At 42.8% G+C, this 14,823-nt stretch overlaps 1 protein-coding gene across 5 annotated transcripts in view; it reads right to left on the reverse strand.

The window, feature by feature from the left end:
- The window catches only part of FBN1 (fibrillin 1), a 229,677-nt gene that overhangs the window by 84,492 nt on the left and 130,362 nt on the right, over positions 1-14,823 (reverse strand). For 4 of the 5 annotated variants that reach the window (XM_083411720.1, XM_083411721.1, XM_083411722.1 and 1 more), the window contains exons 17-23: positions 13,903-14,055; positions 11,402-11,455; positions 10,128-10,253; positions 7,492-7,617; positions 5,706-5,825; positions 4,030-4,167; positions 1,472-1,522 (exon numbers count right to left, since the gene is read on the reverse strand). In XM_083411720.1, coding sequence (XP_083267846.1) covers positions 1,472-1,522; positions 4,030-4,167; positions 5,706-5,825; positions 7,492-7,617; positions 10,128-10,253; positions 11,402-11,455; positions 13,903-14,055 — 768 coding nt within the window. Of the gene's footprint in view, positions 1-1,471; positions 1,523-4,029; positions 4,168-5,705; positions 5,826-7,491; positions 7,618-10,127; positions 10,254-11,401; positions 11,511-12,924; positions 14,056-14,823 lie in introns of those variants that run through there. The other variant, XR_014504560.1, reaches the window with a different exon arrangement.

A 14,823-nucleotide genomic window follows, 5' to 3' on the forward strand; every position in this document is an offset into this window, starting at 1 on the left:
GGAATAATGGGCAAGATTCTTGCTGTCATTTAGATACCTTGTGCTCAACCAGTAGCTATGGGTACTCATCACAGTCTCCAACAGTGATGGCGCAAGTAAGGGAAAGGTGCCATAGGTCAGGACAAAGAGCTCCACCAAAGGGGAAGACATCATGGAGGAGACATGTATACAGCATCTCTTTAACTACCTTAGACATCCACCTCTCATCACAGCTGATGGAAGGGGGTCTGGGCTTAATCCTGCTGGGCACTGCTTTGAGGGACATGCTAGCAAAGCAGACCGCTACAAAGAGCAGTACGGAAGCCTCCACTCATCAGCTGGTGAGTGGAGAGTTCAATCCTGTGGGAAATGCACTGGCAAAGCAGAGCCCTAGCCCACAGGGCAACCTTGACAGGTGGATGGGACAACCCACCTTTTCAGTCACCTGAGATGAGTGGTGATACCCACCTGACAAATTCACCCTGTGGGGTGCAGGGAATTAAAGTTCTGGCTTGCTGGACCATACAAGGTTCCCCACCAGGACCTTCTTAGTCTTTCTCATGACTGCTTTCCATGCCTTTATCACATCGGTCTTTTTATCAGTTCACTTCTTCAGTGAGCATTTCCGCTTCATCTCCTATTCCCCAACCGCTGGTGTAATTGCCATGGGACCTTGTTCACCTTGATGGCTTCTCTTAGATCTAAGTGCATATCTGTTTTTCATAGATCTCAAGGGTTATTTGCCAGCTCTCCCCCACTTCTCTCCCCAACTCCCAGTGCAGTAATACTTTCATATCACATGCATTAGGCGAAGGGCAGTCTACAGCCTGATTCTATGTGTGCGTGCAAACCATTGGTCACACAACACACCCTAGATATTTTTGCAGCCCTAGGTGCCACACCACAACTTCTCACATCAAACCCTTCTCTTCTGAAGCTATTTGAGAAATGGATGGTTGCTACTCTTGCAGGAAGAGAGGGGCATGGAGGTGTGCATGATCACATCTTTATGGAGATTGCATGGCCATCAGTTTCATTTCCAGTTCCATGAATTAACATGCTAGTATTCATTGATGTCAATGGGGTTTAAGCAGCCTTTGTAAACCTGAAAAGTTTCTAAGTAGGGTTGTGTGTTGCAGGTCCTGTACCATGCATGCAAAAGAATATGAGGATCATGCACATGGGCATATACAAGTCCCAACAACTAGCTGATTGCTGGAGCTCCCATAGCTCCATGAGTGGCGTTATGCCCAATGATCATCTGCATGGACAAAACCAGGTAATTGCAGCGTTAGGCTGCCAACCTGTCAAATTTGGTTCACAGGAGAGCTGGACAAGATAAGAATCCTGCCTACCAGGCCAGATCTAATTCCTCATCCAAGCTCTAAAGATTTGTTAGACACTGTGATCTTCCGTAGCAATGTGAGAAATGGCACCGTAATTTTTTGTTTCTCCACTAACATGTTTCCAGTTCCAGAGCAGTAATACATACCTTCACACTGTGTTCCTCTTACCCTGGAGAATCCCCTCGGACAGTTTGGATCTATAAAAGAGAAGCAAAGAACATTGTAGTCCAAAGCTCAAATTTCTTTCACTGAACATGAAACTGCATCTGAAACACAGATCAGACCTCTTCTGCATGGAAACTTCCAAAATAACAACAATTAAATGAGCAATAACAGTTAAAGGAAGGGGCTGCAGCATGAATAAGGGACACAACAGTGATTCTTAGTGCAATATTAAGCATATATACTCATAAATATGTCTCACTTTGTTCTCTTTTGACAATTAGTGCTCTAATAAAAAGTTAAGACTAAACCCACTTATTACACAGTATTTATGTGGTATGTTTGCTTAAGGCCCCTTTGTACATTACAAAATTATCATGTATGCAATGTATATGTTAGGGTTAATGTACGCTGAGCAGGTAATGTGTATAACAACCTGTCACGGTACACATCCACCCATGGAAAACTGTGCACACTTCCTGGATAAATATACATAATCTCCCACTAGTCTTTGGGAATGTGCAAGACCCTTGGAGTCCCTTCCAACTTTACAAATCCTACGAATATTTTACATTCTGCAGCCATTCTGCATAATGTGCACCATTCCCTCTTCCTGGAGAGATAATGTGCACATTTTCTGCAAGGCCTGTTGAATGTGCACAAGGGCTGGTTGTTAGGCACATTTAACCACTTGACTTACATTACCCTTAACATATTGCTGTAAGTTTTGTTTGCCATAGTTTGTGGGTGCAAGGTACCCATAATTTCCAGTTTTAGTAACTGTTAGAATTTATTCTAGGTTTAGGGAGTTGAATTGCAAACACTGAACTCCCAGATCCAGTAGGGGTTCAAGCTGTAAATAACACAGGACAGCTTCCTCATGAGGTAATCTCCTGAAGATGGCCGAGTCATTAATCTAACAAAAAATGAGCCATCAAGACATTCAGTGCCAGACAGCAAGGAGGGAGGGGGGAGCCCTTTCTCCAGCTGTGTGTTAGTGGACAGAGACAAAAAAGGTTTAAAATTTCCATTTGGATTATGTAGGCTAGAGAGGAATAGTTTCACTGGGCTAGTGGCAACAAGGAGGAAGAAGGAGAACAAAGAGCACCATGTAGGCTCAGGAGAACAGGTAGTAATAAAGAGACAGCGACCACGACTGATTTCTCTGTTCTTAGACCCAAGTCTGCTGCACCTATGGGAGAAGCAAGTGAGCCTCTTGGAGTATAATGTGTTGAATTTCTCCATCTAGGCTCAGGCTGTATATATGTGTAAATAAACCATGTATCATAAAGACGCCACAGTCTCCACTTTGCCTCATCATCCAAAAGAAAACACAGGCCCTGGGTAAAGCATGCCTGCAACCTCTGGAATCTCACATCGTTTGTGAAGATTGAGGTGGTCTGCAACAATATATACTAAATATTGCAGTGTATTCTGTAAAGTGTGACAGTAATGCACATCCCCTTTTAATCACAATTAATATAATCATGCTAGGAATTAATGTAGACCCTTAGAGAGATCTGTCTCAATCAAGATGCAGTTTGAGCAACTGAGTTGAGCCACTAAAATGGAAGAGGCAGAGCTGGAAGGTTCCAAGCTTCCTAGTACTTTCCTGCAAAGCAAACATTTGTAAAACGCTTTGAGGTGTTTTACAATCAAGCAGTGTATAAGTTTTATGAAATAAATAATGCATTTAGCATGCACTATATCAGGCCACGATCACAACAGCATCTGACCCAGACTCTTATGGGAACTTCCAAGGGGGATATTAAAGCACCCAGGGTTTCTTGGAAGATGATCAATAGCAGAAAACAAGCTTTCTTGAAAGACAGCCCAACATTACCATACTTCTCCAGAAATGTGCAGCTGCAAGAGGATGTGATTTAGGATGCACACTCAGTTCAAATCAATAGTGCCCTGCATGAAGTATAGTATATGTACCCAAACTCCTCTGGAATGTAACTGGGTTCCATAATAAACAGACATTCCAGGGACTGAGGCAGATGAGCTGATCAGAAAAGGGTCAGCAGAAAGTTTCAGGAAGACTCAGCATTTCTGATGAGGCATATGCTGGGGTTCTAGTGGCATATCCTCACCCGGCAATCCTTCCTTCTAAACCAAGATTTCTTGGGTGATTTTGCCAGAGTTCATAATCAAAGTGTTAAGAATACTAACTTGTGCAGTTCATAATGCTCAGGTACATCCCACTCACCCCCAAAAGACTTATCTGAAAAAGCTGGTAAAAACAATTCTGAAACCAGCAGACAGGAGCAAAGCCATCATTAGATGCACTGCTGACTTTTAAGTGATGAGGGAAAGATATTCTGTGTAAGCTCAAAGCCATTACTGCTATCATATTTTCTAGGGCTTTGTCATGTCATGAAAGTGAGGGCTCAGCTTGAATCCTACCTGGCAAATGATCATCCAGCCACCGCTCCCCCCCCCCTTAAAACACCCAGAGGTGATTTTGCCCTTTCTATTGGATGCTTTCTTCTAATGCTCCAAATAATAATTTGCCAAGGACACAGCAAAATGGTCTTACCTCGTTCACAGGGGACACAGGGACTCCCCCAAGCAGCACCCAGAGAGGAACAACACTGAGATTTCAGAGTGGCCCCATTGATATTGATCTCACACCTGCCGTTCACTATGGTCTGCCAACACGTGCCTTTAACAGTCTCTGCAAAGGTAAATAAAAATAAAATAAGATGTTGCCATTTAGCAATGTAAAGGTAAAGGTAAAGGTACCCCTGCCAGTACAGGCCAGTCTTGACAGACTCTAGGGTTGTGCGCCCATCTCACTCTATAGGCCGGGGGCCAGCGCTGTCCGGAGACACTTCCGGGTCACGTGGCCAGTGTGACATCGCTGCTCTGGCGAGCCAGAGTCGCACACGGAAACGCCGTTTACCTTCCCGCTAGTAAGCGGTCCCTATTTATCTACTTGCACCCGGGAGTGCTTTCGAACTGCTAGGTTGGCAGGCGCTGGGACTGAAAGACGGGAGCGCACCCCGCCACGGGGATTCGAACCACCGACCTTTCGATCGGCAAGCCCTAGGCGCTGAGGCTTTTACCCACAGCGCCACCCGCGTTTAGCAATGTACGACTATTCAAATATCTTTACCCAGGGTGCGTGAATACTCGTGAAAACTAACTCGGTTATCCTCATAAAAACCAACCCAGGAAGACAGGTTGAGCTGGTGCCCAATATTTTCCTCTACTTTCCTTTGAACCACATCAGCAAGACAGAGATAGGGGTCTTGTCATCTGGGCAGCCCAGGACCTCCAAGCACACTGCCCAGGCTTGCACCCAGGGGAGTTCACTTCGGTGCTGCTAACGCAGCAATTTGATTTCACCCCTTGAGGCTCACTCCATTGTCTCTGAAGACAGACAGGTGCCAACACCCTCCAGTCTTTTAGTCTGGAGCTTCCTTATTGTTTTTGAGAAGATAAAATCAGCTCCTGTCTTCAGAGCCGTCTTTCCCATAGGGCTTAGTGGTGCGCTGCGCCAGGGTGCCGGCCGCTGTGGGAGAGCGATCCCCGCAGAGGCTTAGTATGTAAGCTGCGCCCCGCCAAGCCTATGTGGGGATTGCTCTCCCACAGCGGTATGGGGGAGAGTTGCGCCACCTCCAAGGCTGGCAGTGCGCTTCTCCCTCTCCACACTATCCGTGGTAATTTGGGGGCACTGGGCAGATATTTGCACCCTGGCGCCGCATCTTCTAAAGACGGCCCTGTCTGTCTTTTGCCATCTTCCTCCAGTACCACAGGCAGGATGCCTCTGAATGCCAGCTGCTGGGGATTATGAGCGAGGAGTCTGTTATTGCACTCAGGTCTGCCTCTGGGTTGCTAGACTAGGGGGACCTTAGGCCTGATGCCACCACACTCAGCTACCTGCCATCTATTCCCAAACCACGGCAACTTTATAAAGTTGCCACCTCTTCTCATTCCAGCTCAGAATGTCAGGTCAGTCTTTCATTATCTGCTGATTCACTACAATACCTCCTCTGCAATTTTTAATGCAATGTGAAAGGATACTCTATAGACACTTTTTAATATGCTCAAGTAAACAGTGAAGCAATGATTGAAATACTCTTAAATTTCTTTCATTTTTATTTCATGGTTATTCTCAAAAGCTTCCTGAAAACTGAATAAGATATATGTATGTCAATTGTAAGAAAAGTATTTTCTAGCCAATAAAGACAGCTCAGAAGAAGAAATTACCAATGCAGATGGTTTTTGTTTGATCCAAAGTACTTTCAGGGGAACATTCACAGGCAAAAGAGCCAGGAATATTTTTGCACACGCCATTAATACAGGGGCTGGATTCACACTCATCAATATCTAGAAGAGAAACGGTGAGAATTAGTGACCAGCAAAGCTTCAGATTGCTCCTTTCTGTCTGGTCATCTAGAAACAAAAGGATTCTCTTGCTGAATCAGAGATTTGTAGATTGCGGCTATGAATCCACAATCCACCTGTGGCAAACCCACCATCTGTCATAGGATGACAGATCACTGATCCCAAATTTTTCTGCCTTTGGAATGCATTTGTCTCCTGCACCCTCAAGCCACATTTATTTATTTCACAACATTTGATTCTAAGGAAACCTCTAGGCTGTTTATAAAAATATAAAAGCATTAAAATGATCAATAAAAGACAATTAAAAGCTGATATTCAAAAACATTCAAAAATGATCAAATGCAGCAAAAGGAAATCAAAACACATGCCAGCACTCTATGTGCATGTATAGACTTGCCAACACAAAAAATGTTTTATGCAGGTGCCAAAAAGATTACAGCAAAGGCTCCTGCCTGATGTCAATAGGCAGGGAGTTCCAATGTGCAGGTGCTGACATACTAAAATATTGATTTCTTACAAGTGCAGAACAAGTATTGTGCGGCTCCGGTAGGAGTGACAGTTCTGCAAATTGAAGTGAGCATACATGAGGGTAAGGTAATTCTGCAAGTAAAATGGTTCCATTGCTCCAATTTACTATATAGGTTTCAACTTGTACTTAGGATAGCCTGAAAACACAGAAGCGCCATGCACATGCCAAGGTACACGTAGGACCAAGGTACCTGTGTACCATAAAAAATAACCCTATACAGTGGTGCCTCGCAAGACGAAAAGAATCTGTTCAGTGAGTCTCTTCGTCTAGCGGTTTTTTCGTCTTGCGAAGCAAGCCCATTAGCGGATTAGCGGATTAGCGCTATTAGCAGTTTAGCGGCTATTAGCGGCTATTAAAGGCTTAAGGGATTAGCGGATTAGCTGCTAAAAGGCTATTAGCAGCTTAGTGCCTTACAAAAAGGGGGTGGGGAGCGGAAAAAACCCCCCAGGAATCCCAAGACATTTTCGTCTTGCGAAGCAAGCCCATAGAGAAATTTGTCCAGCGAAGCACCTCCAAAAAAGGAAAACCCTTTCGTCTAGCGGGTTTTCCGTCTTGCGAGGCATTCGTCTTGCGGGGCACCACTGTAAATTCAAACTTTACTTTATGCATACAGTAAAAATGCAAATCTATGCACTCTTCACACACAGTCCACTGCCTACCACAATGTTTCAAGGGACCTTGCTTTAGTCGTTCCAGCAACAATCCTACAAGGCTGGTCACAGCTGTTCTCATTTAAAACTGGGGAGCCAAGGCTGAAGGACAACAATGTGCTCCTTGGTACCCACTGAGTCCAATAGTCCTCTGGGATGTGAAACCAGATCTTCCCATTCCCCGGGATCACTGAACACCTAGCTGCAGCTAAATTCCCACCCGAAATATCCTTTGGGAATGCAGATTATATATCCCTACCCCCGAGTGTAATACACAAAGTCAAAAGTCTCCTGGCATACGTATAAAAATACAACAGTTCCAGTCTGCCTTAAATGGAATTCCTCCCTAATGTTGGCAAATAAGCCCACATTTTATTTGATCCAAATATAACTCCAGAGATAGGGTGATTTAAAAAAAAAATATTCGATGCTCAGAATAGCTATAACATAAAGGGATGTTTTCAATTACCTTCGCATGTTTGTTGATCGGGCTTGTACACATATCCCTTGGGGCATGTGCAAGTGAAGCTTCCAGGGGTGTTTCTGCATTGTCCATTGTCACAAAGCAGTGGGTTCAAGGAGCACTCATCGATGTCTGCAAAAACAATTAAGAGTGTCATCAGAGAGACTAAATAAGATTTTGTTCTCATGGGAAGCCATAAAAGAAAACTTTTTTTTTTTTTTACAAGCAGATATGTTTCACTGATGGGGATGTTTCCCTTTGTTCTGTAAGAGAAAGTTGAATATTAAATCGCCGGAAAAGGAACAAGTATCAGGACTTTTTGTGGTTTGCAGCACTAGTTCCCAAACTTCCCACCTCTGGCAGGAAAATTTATATTTCCCTGTAACGAAAAGCAGCGACAAGAAACTCTGTGCCATCAAAAGGGAATTGCATAATAAGTATTTTTTTCTTTTCCAACGTCATCACACTTTCTAACACCATGTGGATGATATGCAATTATTGGGTCAGCTGAACATTGGAATATAGTCTTCCCAAGGCCAAATCAATCTCTGCCACCTATCAAAGTAGGATGTTTATAGTTCCACCTGAACAGGTGAGGGATGGCATTCTACTCCACTTCAGGCACCAAGTTTAAATTAAATGGAACATATGGTTCTCTTCAGTCTACACCACCCTGTTTGCTGTTGGATTCCAAGTCCCATCAGACCCAACCAGCACGCCCCACGGTCAAGGATGGCAGAAGTTGCAAGTCAAAAACATCTGGAGGGCCAAAGGTTCCCAATACCTGCTCTAGATGTTTCTGACTACATCTCCCCTCATTCCTGACGTGGCCATGTGGGTTGGAGCTGATGGGAGTTAGAATCTAAAACATCTGGAGCGCCCTAGGTTGGGTAACACTGGGCTACACTAACTTCTGCTTTGGAGCAAATACATCCACGTGGACAGACACTGAAAAACACACAGAGAAAGAAACATCTAAAGGGGTACATAATGATTACATTGGTGCTAGTTCACTATTTCTTGTATTCAAGAATTGGGGGGTGTTTCTGGCTCAGGAAGTGTTGTCTCTGAGAGGCTCAGTTAATGGATAAAAAAATCAATGGGACCAACAATGAGGAGAAATCAGAATATTTAAGGCTGTGGTTCCCAACGTGAGGCATACGCCCCACAGGGGGGGAAATTTTATTTTTAAGGGGGGCAATTTGAGAATGAGTTAGACCAAGTGAATGACCTTTTAGATTTCCTCCATGTGAATAGGAGTTCACTTTTGGAGTAATAAGAATTATACGTCGGGGGGGGGGGGGCATCAGGATTTTAGAGGTGCTTAGGTGGGGCATGGCCAAACAGGTTGGGAACCACTGATCTAGAGAGAGACCGCATTCCTTTGCCTTTCACTGTGATTATTGAATAAACTAATTGGTAAGAACTCTTTTTTTAAATCTGCTTCTTTGCTGCTACTTAGGTGGGGCATGGCGAAAAAAAGGTTGGGAACCGCTGATTTAAGTCTAAACCTGGGGCCAGCAAATTTACCACGCCTCGGGCTGGTGTCTCCAGCACCAATCGCCCAGTGGGCCAGAGGGCGCGTGCCCATACGCGTGTGCACACGCTATTTCCGGCGCACTTCTGGGTCAGAGGAGCACCGGAAATAGCTTGTGCACATGTGCACGTGCCTCCTCTGACCCAGATGTGCACCGGAAATAATGCTTGCGCATGCGCAAATAACATGCATGTGAAATAACGCTTGCGCATGCGCACAAGCTATTTCCGGTGCTCCTCCAACCCGGAAGTGGGCAGCCGTGCAGCACAGCGCCGGTAAGAGCGGGCAGCAGCAGCGGGCGGTAGGGGTCACCGTGAGCCGGATAAACGAGTCCCTCGGGCCTTATCTGGCCTGCGGAACTTAGTTTGGGGACCTGTGGTCCTAACCATAGGGATCTGCCTTATGCTGAATCAGACCCACCAGTTCATCTAGCTCTGTGCTGCTCACACGGACTGTCAGCAGCTCTGCAGGGTTTCTTTTTTTGAAAATTATTTTTTTTAAAATCTTTATTAAACATATTTCACAAAATTATACAACAATATACTATATTACAATTTATATCCCATCCCATACAAACAATTTTTTAAAAAAAAGAATACAAGAAATTTTAAAAGACCTAAAGTAGACTTCTGAATATTCTCAAAAAAACTGAATTACACTTGTTATATTTTACACATTATCATACTATTATATTATTTTCATAAATCTTTTTGATAAAGAAATAAAAAATAAAAGAAAAATTGGCTCTCCAGGGTTTCACCAAGTGAATGTCTCACAGCCCTACCTGGAGATGGAAGGGGTTGACCCTGAGACTGTCTGCATGAAGCAAAAATGCTCTACCACTGAGATACACCCTTCCCCACCATTCAGAATCCCTCCAGCCTATTTTACATGGGGGTGGGGGGAACCCTCCAAAATATGGCGATTGAATTAGTATCTGGCCGTCTGATAACTAGGAAGACAGGATTACAAAGATGGAAAAGAAGCTAGCTAAAATACCAGGAAGAAACAAGACGGACAAATCAGAAACACTAGATGGAACTAAAGCAGAACAATGAGGCACCATACAGGAATGTGTTAGATAGTAAGATAGGAAACTTCATACCTAAGCAGTTTTTCCCGGATGAATCCACTTCGTATCCAAAATTACAAATGCATTTGTAGGTTCCGCGCAGATTTTCACATATTCCATTGGGGCAAATGTCAGGATCCAGTGCGCATTCGTTGATATCTAGAAAACGGAAGGTGTCAAGATTATTATTTTTCACCCTGATGGAGGATCATTTTCTTTAGTCCATATTTTAAAGCAAACTGGCCCTAATTTGTATTCCACTCTACTCCCACCTAGACCAACATATGGCTCAGAATTCACACTTCTCCAAATTGTGTGCTCCATTTCTTGCTCAAAACAGATATCAAAGGTGGCATACATACTTCTCCCCCTTTCTTCTTTTAGCCTCTCAACAACCCTGTGATGTAGGTAAGGCTGAGAGACAGTGACCGGTCCAAAGTCACCCACTGGACTTCATGGCAGAGTAGGGATTTGAATCCTGGTCTACAGCTCCTACACCAGCACCCTAACCACTACTCAACACCAGCTCTCTTTTAAATAAATTTAAAAGGGTATTTAAATATGAAGTTTCATGTGTTTCATATGAAGTTTCATGACAGTAAGAGCTGTTCGACAGTGGAATTTGCTGCCAAGGAGTGTGGTGGAGTCTCCTTCTTTGGAGGTCTTTAAGCAGAGGCTTGACAACCATATGTCAGGAGTGCTCTGATGGTGTTTCCTGCTTGGCAGGGGGTTGGACTCGATGACCCTTGTGGTCTCTTCCAACTCTATGATTCTATGTGTTCTTTAATTCTTAAAAAAACACAGATTAATACAAAAAAGGCAAAGGACTTATGAATAAACCCATGTGAAAATGTGCACATACCCAGAAATAACAGATGAATCTGTCTATCTCTAATTTTTTATTCTTTCAGAACTGTAGGAACATAGGAAGCTGTCTTATACTGAGTCATCTAGTCCATTATTGTCTATGCCAAGCTTTCCTAAACTTGGGTCTCCAGCTGTTTTTGGACTGCAATTCCCAGGATCCCTAGCTAGCAGGACCAATGGTCAGGGATGATGGGAATTGTAGTCCAAAACAACTGGAGACCCAAGTTTGGGAAACCCTGGTCTATGCTAACTGGCAGCAAAGATGTTTCCCAGCCCTACCTGGATAGGATGAGGATTGAACATGGGACCTTCTGCATGCAAAGCAGATTATCTACCACTGAGCTGCGGTCCTTCCCTATTACAATTATTAGTAATCACGTTAGTTTATACAATCCTTTCCTCAAATAATGCCAATACCCACTGGTTTTGCACAACCATACCTGTTCCTGCTGCTGTAATGCCTGGGCCACTGCTACAAAGTGCACGGTACTCCTCTGGGGAGAAAAATAAATCAAATCAAACAACTTATTTTTAACACTTTAATACAGGCTTCCTCAAACTCGGCCCTCCAGATGTTTTGAGACTACAATTCCCATCATCCCTGACCACTGGCTAGGGATCATGGGAGTTGTAGGCCCCAAAAAATATGGAGGGCTGAGTTTGAGGAAGCTTGCTTTAATAGATGCATTCAGCTCTTTCAAAACAACGGTGTCAGAACAGAGCTTTTATAATACCAATAATCCTTGCTTGACGTTGGAACTGGTGACCCAGTCTGAAGCTACATTGCTGCTCCCACCTAAATTGAAATCAATCTAGAACAGGTGTGGGAAACCTTTGGCCCGTGGGCCAAATTAGGCCATCTGGACCTCAGAGGTTGGCCTGCTAGCTGTTTTGGACAAAACCACGTCCTCATTTCCCATACTTCAATGTCTAGCCTGGACAGACCCACACTGTACATTCAAAGCACATGGCTCCCTGCCCTCCAAAGAATCCTGGGAACTGTAGTTTGTTAAGAGCACTGAAAACTGCAGCTCTGAGAGGGGAAATATAGTTCCCAGGATTCTTTTTAAAAATATTTATATATGCAACTGAAAATTTTGCAGTAGATTAAAGTAAATAGAAAAAGAAGCAAAAGAAAACAGAGAAGAGCAACAATAACGAAGTAACGTTAAAATGTAATTAGAGTTACAAAACTATATGTAAATAAGTATCCCTCATTTATACATCAGTTCACGAGTCACTATGGTTTCAATAAATACTTTCCAAATATCATTAAATTTGTCTATACATTATCTTCGCCTGAACGTGATCTGTTCATAGGTTGCAAGAGTTGTCATGTCATCTGTCTAGTTCCCAGGATTCATGGGGAAGTAATGTGTTTTAAATGCATGGCCCTATTCATTCAGAGCAGACATATGAAGTCTTCCTTCTGAGAGCTGCAAGTTCACACTACAATATGCATTTCCTGAAAAAAGCCCCTCTTCCAACCCCCTGCCCCACACCCACAACCTGGAAATCAAAAGCTGAAAGCTGTCCTATATTTTACCCTCCATGAGCTGGCATCTTTAACAATAGGAGAGGTGCGCAGAACAGCCCAGAATAAATTGTATCCACATGTGCAAATGTTCTGTTAAATTAATTCAAATACAAAACAGAAGTTAATGGCATTGGGCCATTTACATTTACAGAAGGTTTCAGCTCTACTGTGTAAGTTACAAAGGGAGAGCCGATAGCAGCAGACGGTGCTATAAAGACCTTTTCCTGGTCTGATAACTTCCCAGCATTTTCGCTGGTATTTTAACTAACGTGGCCTACAGAGAAACAGTGGACAACAATTCCTCCTTAAAGCTTGCACATCAGCTAAAGCCAGCTTAATTGGTTTCAAGTGATCTTTATTCTCTGTCTCTGTCTTAAAACTGCCAATTAAAATAAAGGTTAAAAATGCGCAAGCTTCTCAAGGTACCTTTTCCTCAAAACCAGTGAGCCAATTTCAGTGCTAGACATTCCAGAATACTGTTTTTCTAAGATATTTGGCCAAGAGGCTACAGTGGGGTTTTTTATTTTAAAAAATACATACAATCTGAACAGAGCTTCCCTTTTTTGTGTGAGAGAGATATCTATAGAAGATAGATAGATATAAGCATCCATAACATACAAGCATAAATATATGTAAATTATTTGGCTTGTTCCATGTTCTGAAAAGAAATTGCAATACCTTGCAATACATTTTTGTTTCTCCCCTTTTCTCTGTTCTCTGATGCATCTAATTTTAGACTGCAAAATCCCTGAGACAGGGTACTGAGAAGTTTACAATAGCCACACATAAAGTGCCACACAAATTTATGGAGTATTATTATTATTATTATTATTATTATTATTATCTGCCATTGGAACAAGATTTGTTGGAAATCTTGCCTAGCGCAATTTGTGATAACAGAACAGACTCTTGTCACACGTCAGGTTGAGGTTTCTCTCCAAAATGAGGCACATATCAGGTTGAGATTTCTCTTCAAACACAGTGAATAAGCAGGCCATAAGCTGGAGAGGTGCAAACATTTTGTGCACCTTTAAGTGAATGCCAAATTTTATGTCATGAAGATACACAAATTTGAAAGTAAAGAAAAAATATATAAACCACAAAATATGTAGAAATGTACCAAAATAGAATCTGCAATTGACTTTCACTATAGGAATTCATACTATCAAATTCTAAGGAATATTCACTAGAAAAATTCATCTATCATGACTCATGACCTATGCAGTTTCACAAGCAAACAGCTTTCCCCCTCAGCTGCTCAATACACTAAGTAGAGGTTTTTAAAAGTGCACAGCAGTATATAAGACATGTAAGATTTTTAAAAGGTACCTACTGGCCTGCTGTGGCAATTTTGAACATTTTTAAAATTATGACAGAAAGACGCAAATCTAAATCATGTTGTACCTGAACTTTGTGCGGGACAAGGCCGGCAAGGTTCTCCAAATGCATAATCAGTGCTGGCACAACAACATTCTGATTTAGTGACGGCTCCAGACAATGGTTTAACACATTGACCTCTCCTGTATTCACCATAGCATGTGCTTCGCATATGTGTATCTAAATGAGAGAGAGAAATAGCCAATAAGATAACCAATTCAACAACAATAATGCCACAAAGATGTAGAAAAATGCCACACCGCTAAGGCTAGGTTTCATATACAGTTCTACACGCCCCCCCCCCAGCTTCTCCTCTTCTGCACGCCCCCATTCCTTTTATTGTCTAAATGCTGAGCTATGGAAAACATTCATTAATGCCAAGCAAATAGGGTTTTTAATATATATATATATATAATCCCCCACTGGTCTCAGTTATAATGCATATGTTCTTGAAAAGTATTACTCCAAATGTAACAAGGCAAGCCTGACCAACTTTGGATAATCCCAGCTGCAGAACAAATGAAAAGGCTGTCAAGTAATTTAGCTTAACTTTAGATGTTTCAACCTCTTTCAGATACAACCTCCATGAAGACTTCACACTCTGCTTAATAAAACAATTCAGCTTCCTCTCTTTGCACTTTTTAATCAAGGACTTAAAATGCAGAGGAAAGTCAGTTTTGCTTGCCTAGGGTGTGGTCTGAAGGCGTATAACGCCACAACCTTGCTGAAACAAAAAGGGCCTCAATGAGTTTCTGCTGGGGAACCACACAAATGCCTTCTCGGGTTCCACAATGAGCAAAAGGCAGGATATAACATGTCAAACATTATGTTGCATAGTACCTATCTTGTTCTGTGTTTGTTAGGAAAGCAGGAGCACATGGTCTTGATCAGGCTTCCTCAACCTTGGCCCTCCAGATGTTTTGGTACTACAGTTCCCATCATCCCTGA

This window comes from Podarcis tiliguerta (genome assembly GCF_965153285.1).
Source record: "Podarcis tiliguerta genome assembly, chromosome: 14".
Classification (NCBI taxonomy): Eukaryota; Metazoa; Chordata; class Lepidosauria; order Squamata; family Lacertidae; genus Podarcis; species Podarcis tiliguerta.